The sequence below is a fragment of the Pseudopodoces humilis genome, chromosome 7 (genome assembly GCF_049639895.1).
Source record: "Pseudopodoces humilis isolate 2021_Gansu_Grassland_sample_001 chromosome 7, ASM4963989v1, whole genome shotgun sequence".
In the NCBI taxonomy this organism is placed as follows: Eukaryota; Metazoa; Chordata; class Aves; order Passeriformes; family Paridae; genus Pseudopodoces; species Pseudopodoces humilis.
Window position 1 is genome coordinate 50,778,253 of NC_142206.1, and position 23,242 is coordinate 50,801,494.

Genomic DNA, 23,242 nt, shown 5'->3' on the forward strand with positions numbered 1-23,242 from the left:
AAGAAAAACACAGAAAAGCATAACTATATTTCATTATTAACTGCCTATTTATTTATTATTGATCAAGAAGAACAACTTGGGCATTGAAATCCAGACGTAACAAATTAGATAGCAACAGTATTTTTACCTTTGCAACTGCCCACTCAATGTAATTTTAGATCTCTCCTTAAGGTGACATGCATAGTAGACAAGTAAACAAAAGTGAAAGATTTTACAGGGTTTACAACTGTGCTATCTTTCTTCCACCCATTTTTCACAGTGTCACTGACATAATTTCTGAAAAAAAGCTATTTGACTGGTATGCCAATGAGTATAAATCAAGCAGGGAGGAAAACTGAGAATCCTGAAGACCTACCTGGAAACCAAACTGAATTCTGTTTCAAATGCATTTGCTTTTGACTGCATATTGGTTGAACTCTTTGCAAGCATTAAAATTAAAATTCTCTATTACATCAACTTAAAAATAATAAACACCTTCTAATTACTTCAATACAGTGCTTTAAAAGACAGTATACTTGTCTGCATTCAACTCAAATATCATTTAGCATACAAAAGTTACATGGTGGTGTCTTCAAGCCAAGTACAGAGAGACACCAGATGTTCTACTTCATGCTGACCTGGAAAATCATATGCTTATTGGAATAGGATAGATTAAAAACAACACAGAAAAATAACGTAAGGCTAGCACAAGTCATATTGAAAGCATCATCACAACTTCAAAAATTGGTGTAGAAATTATGCTAGAGATGTGAAATCTCATCTAATATACCCAATATTGAAGAGTCACACATGATACCAGGTTTTAAAGATGCTATAACATTATTTTGAAATCTAGAAATTGATGTGTTAAACATCCTAACTAAAATTATATTCCAGTCCCCAACAGCTAATGACTGGATTTTAGAATTTCATTCAGGCTAAATTAATTAGTCAAATTTTATATGAATAATATATGAAATTTAGTATCTCATCAAAAGGGATTACAGCCTCCAGGAAATTAAGTTCTCTGTCCAGTACTGCACACAAACAGATAAAAACATCTTTGGACAGATTACTGCAAAGCTTGTATTCACAATGGGACTACAACAACACTTTCACAGTGTCCAGCTGTCAGTACACCCTACTCAGAAAACTGCTCGACAATGTTCCTGTTAAATGCTGGAAACAAACCAGACTACAGATAATACCTAAAAATTATTAACAACTTCTACCAAAGAGATTCTATTAAACAAAAATATTAAAAAGACTGTGATTCATGGAACAGCTTCTGCCTTCTTAAGTAAGAGTAGCTTGACGGAAAAGAAAGCACTAGCAAGTATTTGCTCATTAACTTTGCAAAGAAACATAAAACCGAATCAAAGCAAGTTTACTTGCTAAAATGTTACTTAAATAGGTGATTTTGCTTTCTCCATTCACTTAGAATTTTAGAATTAAACTGATCTCTCTTGTACTGGGAAGCCCAGTGCTGGACACAGTACTCTGGGTGTGGCCTCACCAGTGCTGAGTAGAGGAGAAGGATCACCTCTCTCAACATGCTGCCAACAATCCTAATGCAGCCAGGATGCCATTAGCCCTTTTTGCTGCAAGGACACATTGCTGGCTCATGCTCAACTTGTCCCCCAACAAAATAATGGGATTATTTCACACCAAGTGCAGGATTTTGCACTTCTTGCTAAACATCAATTGGCAGCCCATTTCTCCAGCCTGTCAAAGTCCCACTGGATGGCACCTTACCAGAAACTGAAGTGAGGCTGACGGGATTGCAGTTCATCATTCTATCCAGACAGGAGTGACATTTGCTTTCTTCCAGTCCTCAGGAATGTCTCCCAATCATCATGATCACCCAAAGATCACTGAGAGTCATCTAGTTTGCATTGGAAATGACCTTTAAGGGTCACCTAGTCCAGCTCCTCACTGTGATGAACAGGAACATCTTCAACTAGATCATGATTGCTCAGAGCCCCAACCAAGCTGACCTGGAATGTTTCCAGGAATAGGGCATCTACAACCTCTCTGGGAAACCTGTGCCAGCATTTCACCACTCTTATTGTAAAAAATGCCTTCCTTATATCCAGTCTAAACCAACCCTCTCTTAGTTTGAAACCATTACCCCATGTCCTTTTGCAACAAGCCCCGCTAAAAAGTTGGTCCCCATCTTTCTTACCTTCTTTTAACTACAGAACATCTGCTTTAAGGCCTCCCTGGAGCCTTCTCTTCTCCAGGATGAACAAGGCCAGCTCTGGCAGCATTTCCTCACAGGAGAGGTACTTCAATCCTCTGATTATTTTTGTGGATATCCTCTGGAACCTTTCCATGTCCTTCCTGTCTGGGGACCCCACAGCTGGGTGCAGTACCCCAAGTGGGGTCTCACCAGAGCAGAGAGACTGAATTCCCTCTCTCAAACTGCTGGCCACACGGCTTTTGATGCAGCTCAGGGTGCAAATGGCTTTCTGAGCTGCAAGCACACATTGCTGGCTCATCCACCAGCACTCCCAATGTCCATCTCTGCAGGGTTGTTCTCAATCCCTTTAACCCACAGCTGTATTGATAGCATGGGCTGCCTCACCAGAGGTGCAGCACCTCGCACTTTCCCTGTTGAACTTCATGAGGTTCCCAAGAGCCCACTTCTCAAGCATGTCCAGGCACCTCTGGATGGCATCCTGGTACTTGGGACTCCTGAAGGTCACTCTTACCAGTAAAGAAGGCATTTGGTACCCCAGATTTTCACATGTTCTATGTCACGGTCCCACACTCCATCCAGCAGTAGGCCCACATTTTCCCTGGTTCTCCTTTGGTCACCTATGTAAATATAGAAACCCTTTTCGTCACCTTTGATATCCCTTGCAAGATGCAATTACTGCTGGGCTTTAGCTTTCCTAACAACATTCCTAGATGATTGGACAACATCTCTATATTCCAGTCAGGTTACCTGTCCCTGCTTTCACCTTCTCTATGCTTCTGAGTTTTTGCCAGGAGTTCCTTGTTGATTCACAAAGGCCTCCTGGCACTTTTGCCTGACTTCCTTCTTTTGGGATGAACTGCTCCTGAACTTAGAGGAATTTATCTATCAATACTAACCATTATTGGATCCTTCTTCTCTCCAAAGCCTTATCCCATGGGACTCTTCCAAGCAGATCCATGAAGTAGCCAATACTGCTCTCTTGAAGTCCAACATTGTGACCTTGCTGTTTGCTCTGCTTCCTCCTCTCAGGATCCTGAAACCCACCACCTCATGGTCACTACAGCCAAGGCTGTCATCAACCTTTGCATCTCCAACAAAACCTTCCTTGTTTTAAAGTATGAGGTCCATGAATGCAAGGAGCACCTCTCCTCATTGGCTCCTCCATTGCTTGAGGAAGCTCTCCACAAACCTCCAGGACTGCTTATGCCCTGCTGAGCTGTTCCTTTAACAGATACTGGAGTGAAGTCCCCCAGGAGGACCAGGCCCTGCAGATGTGAGGTTATTTTTAGCAATCTGCAGTAGGTCTCATTCATTTTCTCCTTTCTCCTGATCAGGCAGCCTTATAGCTGAGGCCCACTACAATGTCAACCATACCAGTTGAGGTTCAGGTTTTTTTTTGTTTGTTTCTATGTTTCCAGACAGATAACTTGCTGGTGCTCTTCAGAAAAAAAAAAAAATAAAAGATCCCTCAGTGGTCCAAAGACTGCAGGCTGAAAACACTGTAAATCAATGCCAAACTGCCATTCTGCACAGTCCAACAAAACTAGTGTTTTTTTTCCAGTGCATGAGAGGCAGCTACATACAGATACTACTTTCTCATAGAGTGCCACTGAATGCATACAGCCATAGCAAAGGCTATGGTTAGCTAATGGGCTCTGCTGGTTTTGGATTCACCACTTCAAAGATTTTAAAAGTCAACTAAAGTTATCATAAAATTGTCTTTTATTTAGGTGGAGAGTAACAGCCTTTACTACAGCTGGGGAAAAGATAACAACACTGCTTCAAACCCATCATGTTCAAAATGTAAATAGTTTGGACACTTCCACCTTCTCTAAGTGCCTTCCTTGTCTTTATATCTTGTTTTGATTCACAAAAACTTCTCTGTAGCTGACTACAAACAGGCATAGAGATGCACCTGAAAATCAAACACAAAGACCACTGCATATTCTTTTAAAAAAGCTTCAAACTTGACTGTATTTTCTTTAGGAATATAATCTCACTGTGATTGTCTGTAAACTATATGGCTCCCTCTTGTGTCTATTATACCACATTTGAGTGCACAAAAGATTTTTAACATTAAGCCATAAATATTTGGGCTTTGTTCACCCTTCTGCAGGCACGCAATGTTCATAAATGTTAAGGAAATCACATACATACCTTCTTTTCTCTTCCCCTGAGAAAACCCTGCAGCTTACAGAATTTCTCTTTGGAACAAACTATATTAAAAAAATCTTGCAAACTACAAGTCTGCAGCAATGAAAACAGTTTTTTGACCATTCCCTGTATTTTGATACTAGCGCAGAGGCCAAATGCACCGTTAAAGTTCATCCGCAACAACTTTTAACTATTTTTTTAGTTATCAAATTACATATGTTTAGAGAGGTGTCAGTGTGGTTTATAGAGTCTGGCTAACATGCTCAAGAGTTTATTTTTGTCTGCTCAACATCCCACCTGTTTCTGCTTATCAAAGCAGACTACAGTTTAGCTTGCAACAGCTGTGAAATTCATAAACCTGCCCATTCTTCATGTGTAGCCAGACTAAGCACTTGGAGAAGGAGTCAGAACTACAGCAGTCACATTTATGGAGAAGCTAAGGAAATAAAACAGCAGCACTTCTCATACCATGTTTGAAACTGCACATCTATCAGAAGCCAAATTATTTTAAAATCAGTCTAGCAACCCTATTTGGAAAGAAAAAGAAGCATTTGAAGACAGGACTTGTTAACCCTTATATTCCCCCCACCATTAGAAATATTTTGTAGACTAAAAATGTTGCAATTAAAATATTTTGCCTGCACAAAGTAGTCCCTTTTTTGGTACCTTTAAATAGAAAAAAAACCCCAGCTTTTATTTCAAGATTCTGCTAGCCTTACTTCCTGCAGCAGAACAACTATCAATAAAGTAAATACAGTTTTAAGATTTTTGTATTACAAAAAATGTATTTGTACTTAAAAACATATACTTAAAAAGGTATTTGTACCTTAAAAAGTATCAGTCTGAATACTGAAAGCAATAAGAAAATCCTGGTCACTCAGGACAGCTTTCATTAAAACATTTTTACTAAAGCAGAAGTAGTACTGAACGAAATTATGGTATACAAAAATCTAAAAAAACCTCATTTCATCAAGATTGCAGAGCACTGCCTTTCATAGATAAGTGGATTTGCTTTGCTTTTTTCATTTATATACAAATTTCTCTTTCGCTGTTTCTTCCCTTTTCCATCTGCTCATGAATTACCCTTAGCATTAGTATTTTGTGGGTCAATTTTGTTCACAAAATGATATGAATACATGCAGGCTGAAACTAAAATTAATTTCAGTTTTTATGAATAAGGAAAAATGGTACTTTGTTTTAGGGAAGAAAAAGACTTTTATTTTTCCTCTCTGAACTTTTTTACTCTGCCATTTCATAAATTACAAGACAGCAGAAACAGAAATCAAAAATTTAAACTTTTCCATAAGTTTTCATCAAAAACATTAATAGTATTTGCCCAATACGTACAGTTGGTATTCCTCAAGCCAACTGAATTTATTTGACTTTCAAATGTGACTTGTAGAATTTGCTGAATAATAGTAAACAAACATTCAGCTGAAATTGTGGTTACATGGCAGTGCTGAAGTAAGGCATCAAACAACCAGAACCCACTTAAAAATGTAACTAATATTTATTACCTATGACTCTACAAAAGAAAGTAAATAAAGCAAATGAATCCTACCTGATCTACCTTCATGCTCATGTTCAACAATGTGAAACAACAGCTATAGAACAAGATACGTAACAAGAACACAAGACAAGCAGTAAAAACATTTGCCAGGAGAACCAAAGGAAATTGATCTAGTTTTCTGACCATTCTGCATTTCAGGGTTTGGTTTTTTTTTTTTAATTAATGTTGCAGTCACATAACCTCTCACATAATACTACTAGTGCAGGGTTAGTCAGTGAAAATGATGGAACTGATAATAATGATAGTTCAGCTGATTCAGCTGATTCAGTTCTGAAAAGAACTGCAAGAGCAAGAATAGCAGCTAGAAGAATTGGATAATGTTCCACAATATTCTGCTAAATACTTGTTAAAAACAGTAGATCTTTTTAGGGTGAAAAAAATGTGAAACGGCACAACATTCAGAAGCTCTGCTTGATCAGGCAACATATTTTGAGAAACTAAGTGAATGCTGGAAGGCCAAGTCTGGATTGGCAGTCTAGGATAGGACACAGCAAGAAAAAAAGTGTTGGCTGAACTATTGTTTCCTGAATTGTGACACCTGGAAGTTAGAATTCAGTTCCCTTCTGATATCAAAGCCACTCTTTCTAGCTTACTCTTTGTGCATCTGATTTGGCTTTCACCCATAATTTTCAGTTACTTCAGTTTTCAAAAAGTAGCCCTCTCCTCCTTACACTCCATAAACTGAATCTGTGTTTGAAACATACTCAGTTCTTGAAACACCAAACAGCTACACAAAATAATGTAAATTTTGTTGAATTAGAACAATTGATAGAATAGCTTTGGAGCTCTGGTAACACTAAAGGAGAGTAGAATTGTCTTGTGTCTTCTGACCTCTCCCAAGGCCAAACAAAATGTCTCTAGATCACTCATTTGGGGCGATTCAGTACATAAAGCCATAGATTTTTTTATACAGATTGTGTCACAAAAAGCTTTGGGTATTCGGACATTGAGCACTACCTTGAGAACAACACATCAACATTCACTTACAACATTATATCTAGGTATCAGTCAGAATAACAGAGCTCTGTTAAAAACTTGGATTAAATCATTACTTCAGAACACAATGAAAAGTTCACCCATCTCAAGCCTCTCCATACCCTGTTACCAGATGGGTTTATCTTTGTATTTGAAAGCAATCAAAATAATTACACTAGACAGAACAGAAAACAACAGTTAATCCATGTTCATTGGAAACACAACATATGCAACGGTTTTATTCTGTCAATTAACAATTATAATTTTACTTTGTTAAGTGCAAACTACACATTTTTCAAAGAATCATAAAGGCACAGGTTGTAAATCTCTGCAAGTCATGTAGAAAAGTTTCCAACCTGCAAACTTCTAGCAACTGGCTAACTAGCAAGATGGCAGCAGTGACTGGATCATTCCTTATCTCCTTTTCCTTGGAAAACAAATCCAGCTCCCTTAGTCTCCCAAACAGATAAAGGGCTGAAGCAAATTACATCTTAATAGCTTTCCTCTGGTCTCATTCCAGTTTGTCAACAAGTTTCCAGTTTGTCAATGTGTCTTTTGCACTGGTGGGCCCAAAACTGTACAGTATTCCAGATGAAGCCTTGCCCATTTTTAAACAAAGGGCAGTAATCACTTCTCAACCAGCTAAATACATTTTTATATACCCATAAGCCTACTGAACCGCAAAATTTCAGTAGTGGTTCAAAAAAACAGCAGGAAATTGCTTTAATGATTCAGACTTTTAAGGGCAATATACTAGTACTATTATTCAGCATCAGTGTTTTCACACTTACTACAATAAGGAACATGAGAACAACATGTATACACTGTATTTAAGATTCTTACCTGAATAACTTTGTAGAAATAGGCATACTGTCGAGCTGTATTTTTATATTGGCTAAAAACATCATGTATGGCCTGAGTTGATTGAAGATACTGTACTTCATCTTCTTCAAAATAGAGAGGAGTATCATATTCACTGGGGAGAGTCTGGATGTAGGGCAGCCAGAAAGAGTTGGGGTTGGCTCGCTCACAAAGGAGATGGAATGCCAATGTTATATTGCCCATGGCTTGAAGAATTCGATCTTGAGAATACAGAGATCCTGAATTAACCAAGGAAGGTGAGGAATTAAATTGGTTCTCCATAGAAAATATCATCCTAGATTTACTTTAAATTAACATGATTAAATAATAGGTTAGCACTTAAAGAAAAGAAAAGGTTTTCAGGTTTCTAAAATATTTAGCTGCCTACACTGTATTATACTGCAAGTTTTTTGACACAGAAAATGCCTCATGTACAATTGCATGACAAAACTAGAACAATATTCTCAATACCTCAGAACATTTTATCTCCAAATATTATACAAGCTACATGATATGTGTTCAAAATAACACACACACTTGTGGAAGATATCCAGTGCACTCAGCCAGAAACTAACTGGGAAATTAAATTCTTTCCACTTCAAGCTTCTAAGTATTCCAAACCTGATGTCTGGCATGATAAGCAAGCCCTGTAATAAAGAAGATCAGCTAAAAAAAAGTCTCCTACTGAAAGATCCCATAAATATTAATTTCTTTCTTAAGAACTTCCTTGAGCTCTTACCTAAGACTGAATTTTTAGCTGACTCAACCGTCATCAACAGTTTTCTAGGAACCCACAAAAACAATTCTTCAGCCTACAGAAAGGAAAGAAATGCAATAGAGGGTCAGTTAGCATTTATATGATATGCCAAGTGTCTCAAATATATACCAACTTTAAATTATAAATTGTTTGCATTATTTTTTTAAAATCAAAATTCTTCCTTGTCTTCCACTGCAAATTCAACAAGCAACCTCTGTTTCATATTGTGGTAACCGAATGTTTCAATCTGCATTACACAAAGCTTTAAACACAGACACTCAGATATAAAATAAAGCCCTTCCATTTTGGAACTGCTAACATGTACAACATAACCATAAAACTACCAGATACATTGTATTGCTAATAAGTATATGATCGCATATTTTCTCACAGTATAATTTTTTCCATATTGGCTGTTTTTATTTCAGAAGAACTGCTCAGGATTTCTATCAATGAATTAACTGTGTGCTAATGAAGCTATAAAATGATCGTACTATGCTCACTTTCTAAGAGTCTTTCTACAACAGCTAATTGGTCTTCAAAGCTGTTTCCCACACACAAAATGGGAATGGAAAGACACAATTTTAAATGCTTACCTTTTAATAGTTAGCTACTTCTGTGTGTGTCTATACTCCTTATCTGATGATTAAAAAAATCCTTTACAATTATCATAATTTGGGGATTTTTTCATTTTCACTGGAAAATAGGTACTGCAAACACCTCTTTCTGAGACAAAAAGACCAATTCTTTAAAAGAAGGGACACGAATGAAAAAGAGACTAAATAGGTATTGCAAATACCTCTTTTTCAGGAAAAGACTTCAGTTCTTAAACTGGCACATAAAAGAAGAGAAGAGACTAAATTAGTTAGAAAACATGGAATAAAGTGATACATCAGTGTGGTAGAGTACTCTTGTGATTAGGTAAAGAGTATGGACAACACAGAAGAAAAAAATATTAATTTAAAATTCACAGTACTACCAGTAGTCATCAAAAATAATACTCAATCTTATCAATAATGTTCTCAAGTACACGGAGTTGGTAATGTTTCAGAACAGAATAAGCAGTTAAAAGGGGGGAAAGGGTGAGCGTTTCAGAGCTCTGCAGATACATTCCAAACACTATTTTCTAAACTAAGTCAAATGTTCACATGCTCACCTTTATCTCTCTTGTTGCTTTCAAACCAAATCCCTCCTCTTCAAAGTTAGCTATTTCAAAACCCTCTGTGGATGCTCCATTTTCAGTTGCCCACTTTATCAATTCAGGGAAATAGTCATCTCTTTTTCCATCAAAGACAACAGACAAACCTATATACACAATTTATTGAAAAACAAATGCAGAAATAAGAGGATCCAGAAAGGTAAAAAAGCTCAATATAAAAGTCCATGTAAAAAGATATCTGCTATCTCACAGCAGTGCTACTTTGAAGCAGCTGAGTCAGAACTGGTCTCTGTTAAGTGTTACTCAATACTATATAAATGTCATACCCAATTTTCATCAAATTCAATAATATGCCAAACTGGCTTACCATTCATCTTAAAAATGCAACTGCCCAAACTGAGCAGTAATGGAATATGAAACTCTCCACTTCTTCCCCTTTTAATAAAAGCCAAAATATTTCCAATCTTAATATCAATGATAAATGCAATCACCACAACATGTTGATACAGACCAGGAAGAATTTGAGAGGCAAGCTGTAATTTCATTAATTCAGCATTGCAACTTATGATAAGCAGATCTTGAGTTCCCTCTTTTGCATACAAGGCTGTTAGACTTTTCCTGTAACACATGGATCTACTAAAATATCTAAGGATACATCTAAAATATCTAAGGATCATCCTCCTGACATCACAGAGCTCATCCAAACTTTTAAACTTTGCTTCTCCGATAGCATGTGGTCCAGCAGTGAAATCACAAGCCTCATTCATTTCCTCAGCTTTCCTCTTTACTGTGAATTCATTTAAATATCTTGGTAATAGTTCCTGGCTATATACTCAGCCAGCTCTTTTTGTACCTCTTTGCCTCTGTGTGTTCTCTTCAACCCAAATACTAGAGTCAGATCATGTTAAAAGTGTCCAAAGGCCCCCAAAATGCTCAGGCCATTTTATGACTGACAAAAATGTCATCAGCAAGACATTTTACATCCTAAGATATTTTGGCTAAACACAAGGAATAAAATACATTTTGAGATTAAAATTATTTTAGGGAAGTAGCATTAGTATATTTACAATATCCCCCTCCTGCCTCCAAATTTTACATTTCAATGCCCAGAACTAATCAAATCTGTAGTTAACTTAAAAGTGCAAGTATCATTTGAAACTGTCATCTTCGATGATGCAGTATAAAAATTTATTAAGCATTTACAAAGTCCTTTTTGGAACATAATGAACTCACAAACCTGGTAAGACTAGTTGCATAGCTTCTACAGATCTTGGTAGGTGTTATACTGTCCAAGACTTTGCTCTTTTGATTTCCAGCTTTTGCTACTGTATAAGACTACTAGAAGCTCTTAAATCCAGCTTTTATTGGGACCATTCTTTAAGCCTCTCTGAAATTCTACTTCCATTCCTGATATACAATGTGGACCAATACTTTCAAAATTTTTCAAAATTAAAGAGAAGACCACCTCCTTGAAATTATAAGCACCATTGGGGAATAAATTGTTTCTATATGGAACAAAATATAGCTGTACTGATGAAAATCTATATTGAAAAGTAGCTTTATTTAGGATTTTGCTAATGAGTCAAACAAGGAAAATTTTCAAAATTAAAAATACTCCGTTTTCAAATTAAGAGTTTTCTATAGCGAAGATCATTCCAGTTCACATTCTGCAACCTCACGTTCTAGTCAAGAAAAGCATATAGTGTAATACTCTCAGCAATATATATTAATTTGTATATCTCAGAGCTCCCAACAAGAACTTCCTCCGCTTAACTAAAGCCTTATTAAGCAAACTGTGTTGCATTTCCTACTATGTTCCACTAAAAATAGTCTTGAAAGACACCATACCATTTCTATCCCTATGTATGAAAAAATGTTACATGGAAAGAGAACTGGATGTCAATAGTAGTGTGGTTAGTAGGTTTTGTATCTTCCAAAGAAAAACATATGCTCTATTAACAAGATACTGTTACACTAATTCTACCATCTCTGCCAGCAGCATCTTCCCTGTGGATAGTTTAATCTTTCTGGTGCAGAAGAAAGATACAGCAAAGAGGTTTGTTAAGTCCTTTCATGGAGTAAGATTTTTATGTATCAGTCAAAATATATTAAAAACAGGTGTGAAAGGGAAATTTCAAGCCTCTAAAGTATTTGCTTTATCAAGTAGTGCCATGAACTAGTCAAGCTCCATTTATATGTAGTCTGGCATTTTTGCTGCTACTGTATAAATACCAGAGAAGAAAGAATTGTTTAGGACTTTTCCAGGTATGTCCAGCCCAAATTTATTCATTGCAAGTTTAAAAAGTTATTTCTCAGTTATGAAAATACAACAGTCATAAAAGAGGTTAATTTTACTAAAAATTAAATGAAAAGCATCTTTTAAAGCTTGCCTCCAAATATAACTAAATTAATATAAAAAAGTGTCATCAACAGCAAGTTGTTACAGACCATAACAGAAGAAAATTGGTCTAGTATGAAAAATTAAGCATACCTTAAACTTTGGAAAACTGGCAATAAAATTCCTCATTAACTATAATAATAACTTTCTTTTGATTATGTGTTTCATTTAGAGCAGATAGACTTATTAGCTGATGTATTTATTTTGTGCATTTACGTATTTTTGTCATCACTTGATGTCCTAATGTTGTATTGCTGAAATTGTTTCAACATCCAATGAAGTCTTGATGTAACTTAAAACAGTTACAAATTTAAATTCAGAATGTTCAGCTTAATAGAGGCAGAGCAGCAGGTCATGCAATCCGGAACCAAGGCATTCTATTATTCTCTAAGGATTTTTACTTCTAGTCCTTCAGATTGTGTTGAGAAAACAACTTCAAGCTCCTTTTTCTACATCAGACAGAATTCTCACACCATCATCTCTCTGTGATAATCATTCAGAATTCTGACTATTAAAATGGTTAATGCCAGTGGTGAAGCCCACCTGAACAGCTGAGAAACACTTGCAAGTGTTTCACATTTACCTTTTTGCTTTTTGCGGATTTTCTCCACAAGTGAACGGATCTGTACATATTCTTCCCATTCCTTACCAGGACCCGGGGGAGGACTGCTGCATTCTGGAAATAAAAATGTTTTCTTTAATAAAGTACATTATATACATATATATGTGTATATATGCACACACACACATATACATATATACATATAAACACATATATTTTAACCTTTATATTTTATATTTTAATTTATGGTTTCACAGTAACTTAACAGAACCCCAGTACTATTTGTCCCTCAATTATGCTTACAAGGCAAATGAAACAATCTCTACTGTTTTAAACATCCCATTATATGACATGGAATTAATTTAGCCTTTTGAAATCTTCACAGTATAACTTTTTTATTTTTTAATATTCTTTCAGATATAAGAAATAGCAGAAGTCTAAAAAGCTTGGAAGAAAAAAAGGTAAACAACTAGGCCATTAAGTAAATAATATCTCAGATAAGACAAACAAAAAAAGTGTCTGTTTTCAATAATTCAAGCAATGCACTCTGTTTACATTAGCTTGCTGCCATCACTCTTGCTGTAATGAAAGCAGATAATAACAGCACAGAGAATACCTTAATTAATTGAGAAATTTGCTGGTACATACATCTGACCTGCCTAGCCAATACTGTTTTCACATATGCACAAGTATTGGAGGGACAAGCAAAGAACACAAAGCCATGCTTTAGCTTTAGATAACATCCACAGTGTCTCTGCCAATATTCTAAATGTCAGTGTGTGGATTTCTTGATCTAAGCCATGTAAATCCAAGTGGACAGCTGAAGATTACCTTGCTCAAATGATTTGAAAAATCTTAGCATTGAATAAAATATGGAAGCTTGACAAAAAGAACAGCTGATACTTGTCTTTGCTTAGCAAATTAGATCTACATGTTATTTTTGGTAGCAAAGCAGAGGCCAATTGCAGCATAAGCATCAAACTGCTTTGCCAACTCCTTGTCTCCTCTTCATGAGCAATGCTAAGAAAAATTTTAGTTTTTCTAAAGCAACATTTAGATGTGTCCAGAATATGAAAATCTGGACTTGTGTTTCAAAAAGAACTGTATCACAGCACAGATACTAACGACAGTAGAAAGAGTCAATAGTACTTTAATATCATTGTATGGAATTATGCTCCTTTTTTCATATTTACTAGAAATAATGGATGAGTTCCAAGTTCCACAACAACTGAAACAATCTTTGGTCTATCGATCTACGAAAAGATCTTTGTAAAGATTTTTGTAAAAAAAGATATTTGTAAGATCTACGAAAAGTTTCCAAACAGCAACAACAACCAAAAAATTATATAAGCAACAAAAATATCTGTGCAGTTAAACTGAGTTGTATTACTGTTTCCCACAGTTAAGTTCAAAGTACTGTTCAAATGATAAATGGAAACAGCTTAATTCTTCAAGTTTATAAAAACATTTTTGACAAAGCTTTAATGCCAAGTTACCTAGTTGTTTAGAAGTCTAATCTCAAACAGCATTTATTCAGAGGAAAAGTGCAATGCTGCCACAAATATGGTCTATCCAATAAATACCCACCTAAATAAGCCAATGATTGCATATATTAACAGAGATAGATACTCTGAGATACACACAAAACTATCTTAAGCACTCTGAAATAGCAAGCTTGGCCACTTACAGTAAAAATACAACTCACTGGCTTCAACAAGAAAATGTTTTTGAGTGGTTTGCACACCAGCCCTTTTCCCAGAGAGTCATAAAAACTAAACTTACTTTGCAATAACTCACTAATTAGATTCAACATTTCCTTCGGAGATACTGTCGCTGTAGCTCCTGTACCTGACTTCTGAGTTTTTACTCGGCTCTTCTTCCCCATCTTCCAACTAAAAGAGATTAAGAAGTATACCGTCACCAAATACAATGAAACAAAATATGGAAGTATAAATGAACAAGATCTTCTTTCACTAGTCAGGTAAAAAAAAAAAGAGAAATTATTTCTCGCACATACATATGTGCAAGTATTATTTGCATGGCCTGAATTTAAGTGCCATACAGTGCAATCTGAAGCAGTATTTCATGTAGTTGCACATTAATTACTTCAGGGTAATTAGAAACTAGCAATCTTAGAGACATAAAGAAAAATTATTTGAATTGCATGCAAATTCATTAGTCGTGAACAAATATTATGGATTCCAGAGTATTCAGGCTATAGAAAACCAGGTTATTTTATCTCATCAGCTGCATGGCCAATAGTGGCTGAATTAGTATTTTGACTGTTCATTACATAGTAATTCAAAATGAATTGAAAATTAAGTATTCCATTTCAAAATAAAATCAAGATACCATCTGTATATCTTTGCTGCAGCTTCTTGTGAGTCAAGGCAACTAGTTAAAGAAAACTTATTTTCAGTTCCTGAAGTAAATGGAACACCATCTTAGGCTGGTATTCCAATATTCAGTGCCCCTTGTTCTCATGCAGGACTTAAATCACACAACACCTCCTGGAACAGCAGTGTAGTAAGGTGTGAAATATCCAGGGAATTTCTCACATGCACTGGGAGCAATTTCTGATGCTGGCACTGAACAGGCTTCTAGGGGAGGGGTTATGCAGGATCTGGTACTCATGAATAAGGAAGAACTGCTCACGCATAAGATGGCCAACTGCCTTGGATCCAGTAATTGTGAAATTGTATTGCAAGTCCTGAGAAAAGAAAGGAAGGAAAAAAGCAGACTAAAGACTGTGGTCTCACTGCAGTAGACAGAGCTGGGACTTGCTCAGGGAATGGTAAGCAGAATGATCTGGAAGGCTACAAACAAGTCCATGACAGCCAGTCATCTTCCTGAACTCTCTTCTCTGACCACAAAACAAGCCTTCCCAATATGAAAGAAAACCAGCAGGCACAGCAGGAGGCCAGCTGACTGTACACAGGAGTCCTCATTGACAGAGCTTAAATAAAACACAAACATAGGTAAAGTGGAAGTGGGGACAGGCAATTGGAGAATATAGATGCACTGTCTGGGCAAGCAGGGGATGAAGGAGGGAGGCCAAAGCTTGTTTGGAGCCGATATTGAAGATGAATGTGAAAGGCAAGGAAGAAAAGTTTTTATCATGAGCAGAAGACACTCTGGGGAAAATGTAACTCAGCTGCTAAATCAGGAAGCTACCAAGTGATGAAAGGTACAGAAAAAATTGAGACACCCAACACTTTGGGCATGGTCTTTACCAGCAAGGGCTGCTATCAGGTTTACGATGTTTCTGCATCTAGTAGCAAAGTTAGAGGGAGAGGATCTACCAAGTCAAAAAGCTATCTAGGTAAACTGGACATACACATGTATCCAGGATCAGAGGGGAAACATCCAAAGTACTGAAAAAGCTGGCTGATGTCTCTGGAAGGCTGCTGGCTACCATCTTTGAAAAGTCATGGTAATTTCTCATGACAGAAAACTGGTAACTTAAAATCAAACAAACAAAATCCAACTGAAAGGCAAGGTGGAGGCAGGAAAGAGTAAAGGATCCAGAGAACTAGAAAGTAGTGAGTCTCACCTCATTTGCTGTACAAAATGTAGAATGGGTTCTAAAAGGAAGTTATTTCCAGGCATGATGGGCATAAATGTCACTGGCATCAGAAAACAGACTTCTAAAGGCAAACCCCTGCACTGCCTTGAGCAGAAGAGTAAATGGCTTCATGGACAAGGGAGAATTGGTGGTTACCAGTGCTTTGACTTATGCAAGAATTTCAACACTATCTTCCATAGCACTCCAGTTGCATAATTGCATCAGTCCACCTTGAGTTGCATAACTTGCTTTCCCAATACAATTTCTACCATGAAAAGCCCACGCACACAGCTAGTAAGGAGACATCCCACTGATTCAGTGTGAGAACCACTGCCTGATCACATCTCTTGATGTTTGTGAATGAACACTGGACATCCTCTTGAAATGCGTCACTCTATCACAAAGAGCTACATTTGATATGAGATTTCTTAGTATTTTTCAGCTCAGATGAAAGGGACAGTAACACTCATTATGCAATACATGTTGAATTTATAATAGTACTCATTGGAAATAGGATTAATATAAAAGGTCAACCTGCCATAATGCAGTGTGAGACAAAGAATAACAATACCGACAAAAAATTAACTTATGAGTTTATTTTCATAGTCTTCCCATTATACTGTCTTTCCTTCTGGTTTGTTTTTTCTTTACCCCCGGCAGTTTTCTCATGATACATCCTTCACTAAGACTTTATTTAAACATCACCTATTCACTTGACTGTCCTATATGCCATTCTGATACATTTATTTTAGACTCTTTTGCTCTTAAGAAAAATCATCAGATGGGTCTGTAATGGATCCAACAGCAGGATTGGAGATGCAGTCCAAAATCTTAAGAGCAAGAACAATGCAGTTCTGTGTTGATTCATAAAAATGTTTTCTACATTCCCTCTAAGCACAAGTCCCTCCATCTTTAGAATCATCAGAAAATTAAAGCTCTCACAAATTGTGTATTTCATTATAAAAGTTATAAATTATGACATATAGTTTATATCAAGATACTAATAAGTATTAAGATATGTAGGTTGATAAAATGTAATTATTTTGAAGGATTTTGTTTTCTCATTTCCAAAAATGAAGCAAGTTAATTATCAATAAATTGGAGAAAAACAATCTTAGCGAATGTTCTATATACTGCAGGGTTTTTATTTCCATTACTTTCTTTTAAAGTTATATTAAAAGGAATAATCTGCTTGAAATATAAACATCCTTCAGTAAATTTATGAGAAGAAAAAAACAAAGAAAACTGTGCATATATTATACATGACGACATGAGAAGTTCCACCATAGATTCAGAGCAACAATACATGAAGCTATTCAAATATGGTTCACAGTCAGCATTAATTTTTTAATTTTTTCTGGTATGAAACAAATTAGTAGAAAGAATCCATTATTGCAATGAATGTATTGCCAAGAATTATGCCTACAGATAAAGCTGATTACAGAGGATATGAATTTCAGCTTCCCAAATATAAAGAAAAGGAAAATTTGAACAATGTTTTGTATTACCATCCTAGGCTAATATTGTTTCAGAGGGCAAAACCAAAAATCTAGCTGAAATCTGGTCTTTACAAGAAATTAAAGCCTAATACAAGATATGTCTTAGCTACTACTAATGTTCCAGTAACACACAGCAAACATACCATAGAAAAACCAGGTTCATTGAACATAACTCCTAAGATTGATGGCAGCATAATCAGAAATGCATTTTTTCAGTACACTGCTACCAAGTATATGAATATGAAATAAGCTCTGTAAGTATCTCTGCTCTCTCCTTTGATACATGCATCCTGTCTAACTATTGCTTCTTAGCCATCAGAATTTCTACAGAGAAAACATTCTGCATGCATGATTAAATCAGCAAGTCTCACACACAAAAAAAAAAAAAAAAGCAAAACCATCAGACTGATATCTTGAGCTATCTGGTTAAGGAAGTATTTCCTTTTAAGGAACCATCTACCTTGATCAAAAGTGCATTTTTCATCCAATTCCCAATCAGAAAAACAGCCTTCTACTTCCTACATACTTGTCTTCATTCACTATTCAGTTACATGAAACAGATATAACTATTTAAACCTAATGCATTTGACAGCTGTATTGTTTAGCGAGAGCCATAATTTGATAGGATTTGCTGCTATACATAGCTGACTAGAAAACGTATTCCAAATACCAGCACAGTGAAGTCTATGTGCCATTAAAAAGTCACACATTATATCTTGTAAAATATATAACCTAAAAATAGATTATGAATGCTTCTTCAAAATGTCTGAAATCTAACAGAACACTTAATCCAATTTCTTGTTTGGGAAAAAAGTTTAGTTAAGGAGTGCCCTGCTGTACTTAACCAGCAAATGACGGGTTATAATGATAGTGGGAGACACGATATGGAAAAAGTAAGTGTGCTTCCTTTGTGAAACTACCTTTTGTAATTCAGTTCACGAAACAGATTTTAGAGTCAAATTTCAATTTAAAAAATCCAAGAATTACAAGAAATGTTTGTAACTTCAGGGAAAAAAAATCCCAAAATATTTTTAATTTTACATAAAATTTCAGACAAAAAGTATCTTTTTTTTTGCAAGCGACTAAAACTACTGTTTAGAAAGAATGAACCCTCTTTTTGACACAGCAATGAAAAGAAGAGGTGTTTGCTAGTATCTGCATGACAACAGAAGAAGCAATAAATCCATATGATATATATATTATATATTTATTTATATATATATATATATATATATATATATATAAAATATAGCTGTGCTACGTGGGGAGAAACAAAACAAAAAATCCTTCCAATGAACCGCAAACCTTATGAAAGTTCTGAAGAAGCAGCACACATTTCAGTGGAAAAGTGATTTGGGTTTATTTTTTCTTTTTGAGTTTGGCTTTCTGATTGTATTCTGGTGAATAGTTTAAAGTATTGTGCCATGTTTTCTTTCAAATGAATGCTGTTGAAAAGTCCTGAAAGCATTCTCTAAAGAGCAAGTACACTGACAGCAACGATGAATAAGCTTAGTAATACAGAACACAACCACATTTCCAAATATAGTGTATCAGCTGGCTTGACAAAAAGAATCATGCCAAAACTGGCAGTGAAGGGTGTAAATGATCCATCTCCCTTCTCTAATACTGCTACCAAAGAGCAGTTGTGTTGGGTCAGACTTTGAACTAGTTTCCACATCACACACAAAAATAATATTTTAATGAACTGTAAAATACGCCTCCTCTTGACTTGCAGCTTTAAAAAGTGAGCATGTTCACCTAACAGCTTTAGAAGATAACCATGAGAAGTCCACACAAAACCCCCAAAGTACTAAAGAACTCGCAACAAATGAATGCATTTTTGTTGTTTTATTTTTTTAAAAAAACAACAAAACATGACTGCTTTAGCATTTTATTTAAGAAATCTAATACTTATAGCATTAGAGAATTTGACTTCATCACAGGACCACATTTCCTTATGGATGCAATGCCAAGCTTGCATGATGAAATACAGATCCTTCCAAATAATAGGTCAGAAAAAAATTCCACTTAATCATTAACAAACGCCCCAGCTTTTCACATACACATAACAACCAAGAAACTTCACTGCAGCACTACATAGAGTTGCAATCAGGTTTGACAGGAAAAAAAATTAAAATATCTATGATTAAGCACTGTAAAGACACCTACCTCTCCCTGTCTCTAACTAGGTAAAAATACAAGTTTGCAACCTTTGTTATTAAACTGTGAATATGGTCATTGCACTAAGTAAACACTATGTTAATTTTTAGCTGTGATGATTTAAAAAAAATTATTCTAAGTACGTGGAGTCTGATTTCTTCTGGATGTCTATCTCGCTTTCTTTCCCAGTGGCCTCAGAATCCCTGCAGTGCTCTGTCACCCTCCCCATCTCTTCTGGGACTCCACATTGTTTTGTTTCCTCCTCACATGACCACACAAGCCAGCAATGTCTCCTTTTGCAGGTTTCAATATAACTGTGCATATTGGCAAAACCACCAGCACACGTGGTCACTAACTGACAAACAGGCCAAGCAGGTGAACTGTTCTCAACACAGCTTTTCCTCCAGCGAGCAGGCCAAGTTCTGTTAGAGTACTCCCACTCCACCAAAGTTGATTGAAAACATCCAACAAGTTGATGGGTGAAGCAGGACAAACTGAGCAGCAGAGAAAACTTGCAAGCCTTATTTGCTTCAGCTATTACTTTTTACTTTACAGAGCAATAACCCAAAATTTTCCAGACTTTTACAATACCAAGCAAGTTAGGAATTCCTACTGCAAGAGTTACCTCTCCAAATTTAACTTTGCTTCAAGGACCAGGTACATTTCAATGCAGTATCTTAACACTGTATCATCTTTAATTCAGATCCTTTTAGATGCTAATTACATTGTGTTCTTATTATTACATAATAGTTACCACTCCATGCATCTACTTGGCACATATGGGCACAGATGGCAGAGGGGTGCATATCTAGAATATGTAGAAGGATACATGTGGGTAAACAAGGGCAGACAAGGAGAAGACAAGGGAATTCTCAAGCCATGCAAAGAGCAAGGAGAGGTGAGTATTGTAGGTGGCTGTGGGATATGTTCCTTGGCTGCATCAAAAGAGAGGACATATGAGTGGGATGCACACAAATGACACTTGAAATTTCTTTTTCTAGTTTGACTGCCTAGCCTAAGTCCTTTTCCCCTCTGCTTCAGAGAGGGAATTGTATCATCTTTTATATCAACATATGTTAAGAAGCCAGGGTCTTAAAGGACAAGCTTAATGCTTATAGGCAACTGACAGGAGTTCTTCAATCTGTATGTAGGAGAACACAATTTTACACTTGATATGACCAGCTTTACACAGAATGTGATCTTTTGCTTCCACTGATCAAGTTGAGTTTTTTTCTCCTAAACTTGAATCTTATGACTGTGGCTAAAAAGATAAATACATTTCATAGAAAATAGATGAAATCAAGAAGTGTAAGAACAGTGTGGGCGAAGGAAGAGATCTGTGATCTTTAAGAAAAATTCAGCTTATACATTTACAATGAACGCTGTTTTCTTCTGAAAACCACCTACATCATGTCACTTGGAAACCACATTAACATTCTCATCACTCCTAAGGTATTAATCTAAATGTTCCCACTAAATAAATGACTAATTAGTTACTGATTCAATCCATTTCCCCCCAGCTCTTTCACCTTTGATGTACTCTACCCCTTCTCTTCTTGCTATTAATTCTCCTCTCCTATGACCGCCTTTTCCTCTTTCTTCCACTTCCTCTACAAACTTGTCCCAAAAGCTGTTCTAAATACAAATGTCATTGCAATTCACTGTCTGTGTATTTTCTTTCTCCAGTATATCTCTGTTCTTCTGTTTAAGTTGCAATCTCTTTTGGAAGCTGGACCTTCTGTGATTGTATAGAGGAATAATAACAAGGCAGCCTTTTTCATTTTTTTTAAACAGGATCTGAAGTATTTTTGTAACACTGATGCCAATGCTGACAAAAATGACCTAAAGAAAGCACCAATGAGATTAATAATAGAAAAACACATTTTTTCCACTTAAAATACAATGTGAATTTATGTTTCCCTTCGCCATAACCCACACAATTTCCTTGAAGAGCTAGCTTTAATACATGTGCTCCTTGTGGCAAGATGCTGTATTTGGAATCAGTCCAATGCACAACACAACTAACACAGAGTGCCCTAGGATCTTCTGCTCTCCCAAAACAACTTGCAGCCCTCAAACAGTCCCTCCTTGCTAGTTAATCTGAACACTCTATTCTATACAAAACATAGGTCAGCTACTTAGGCTTTTCATTTGAGCATCAAGTCAAGAAAGCCATCTCCAGCAGCAACCCACAGTTCCAGATACGCATGCTCTGCGGGAAGAGAGAGGTCTTGGAACACACATATATCGGTTACATGCTGCAGTTTTTTTCCAATTCCATTTTATGAAGTTCTGCTTACTATTGCCCCCTCTCTTTCTAGTGTCTGCTTCCTGGACTCAAGACCCCCTCAAAGTCATAGGTCTTCCTCCACGATCTTCTTGATTGAAAAACACTTAGCACATTCCCTCCGTATCTTCCCATCTACAAAGAACTGCACTGAACAGCATCCACCATCTCCTGGAGGAATAGTGAGAAGTTGCTCTGCTCAGTGTTTTTGTAAAGTCTACAGTTTTCATCCTTATCATAGCCTCCTTTATTTTTCTCCTCCTCTGACCTGTCTTTTACCAGAGGAAAAGTAACAGTGACAGCAACCAAGAACAGGCTGCTTAGAGACCTAGAGAAAAAGCTGGACACAGGGATTTTCTCCAATATGTTCACACTGCTTCGTGCAACCCAAGCTGCAATGTAGTAAGCTTCCCTTCTTCAGGAGGCCTGTGAAATTATCCAGGGCATTATTCTCCTACTTCATACACAAACCCACTTTCATTTTTTTTTTTTCAAAGACCTGATTTAACCACATGATCTATTTGCAATAGGACAACATTTTGTCACTCAGGTAAAGCAAATTAAATCGGTTGTCACCATCACTTCTTAACAAGAACAGTCTTCCTGAGAAAAAGTCTTTGAAAATCCCATGCCTTTTGATTCAGTTATTTCCTTCCTATACCATTCCTCATCTTTCTCACTTAGCAGATGGATTTTACTTCCTTCAGGAGGTAGGTACCATTACCTCTGTCTCCCCTCTCTGGGAATACTTGCTTCTCACAAGCATCTCTTTTCTTCAAGGAATCTACCACACCAGTGGTTGTAAGCTTTGCTGTTCTCTAAAGCAGACACAGTAACAATGAAAAGTATGATTATCTAAATAAATGTAACTGATCAAAAATAATTTTATTCCCCCAGTGGGGTAAAAATAAAGACTGATACAGAAAATGTCTCTCTAGCCTTTGCTAATGAAAAGAACTTACTGGGAAAAAAAATCATTAGAAATGTATGCCACAGTTCTTAATGCTTCCAAATGAATGCTTTCTCTTCCTATAGGATGGGTTTGAGTACAATTACAGTATATGTATGCCATTGCTTTAAAAACAGCTAACATCAACTAAGTAAATTTTTAAA

At 36.3% G+C, this 23,242-nt stretch overlaps 1 protein-coding gene across 9 annotated transcripts in view; it reads right to left on the minus strand.

The window, feature by feature from the left end:
• SETD3 (SET domain containing 3, actin N3(tau)-histidine methyltransferase) overlaps window positions 1-23,242 on the minus strand; it is a 60,423-nt gene that overhangs the window by 23,597 nt on the left and 13,584 nt on the right. For 3 of the 9 annotated variants that reach the window (XM_014250002.2, XM_088058211.1, XM_088058210.1), the window contains exons 2-6: window positions 14,401-14,510; window positions 12,640-12,732; window positions 9,656-9,804; window positions 8,482-8,554; window positions 7,725-7,981 (exon numbers count right to left, since the gene is read on the minus strand). In XM_014250002.2, coding sequence (XP_014105477.1) covers window positions 7,725-7,981; window positions 8,482-8,554; window positions 9,656-9,804; window positions 12,640-12,732; window positions 14,401-14,503 — 675 coding nt within the window. In that variant the 5' untranslated portion in view covers window positions 14,504-14,510. Of the gene's footprint in view, window positions 1-7,724; window positions 7,982-8,481; window positions 8,555-9,655; window positions 9,805-12,639; window positions 12,733-14,400; window positions 14,511-14,970; window positions 15,117-15,176; window positions 15,329-16,171; window positions 16,292-23,242 lie in introns of those variants that run through there. The other 6 variants (XM_014250006.2, XM_088058209.1, XM_088058207.1 and 3 more) reach the window with 5 other exon arrangements.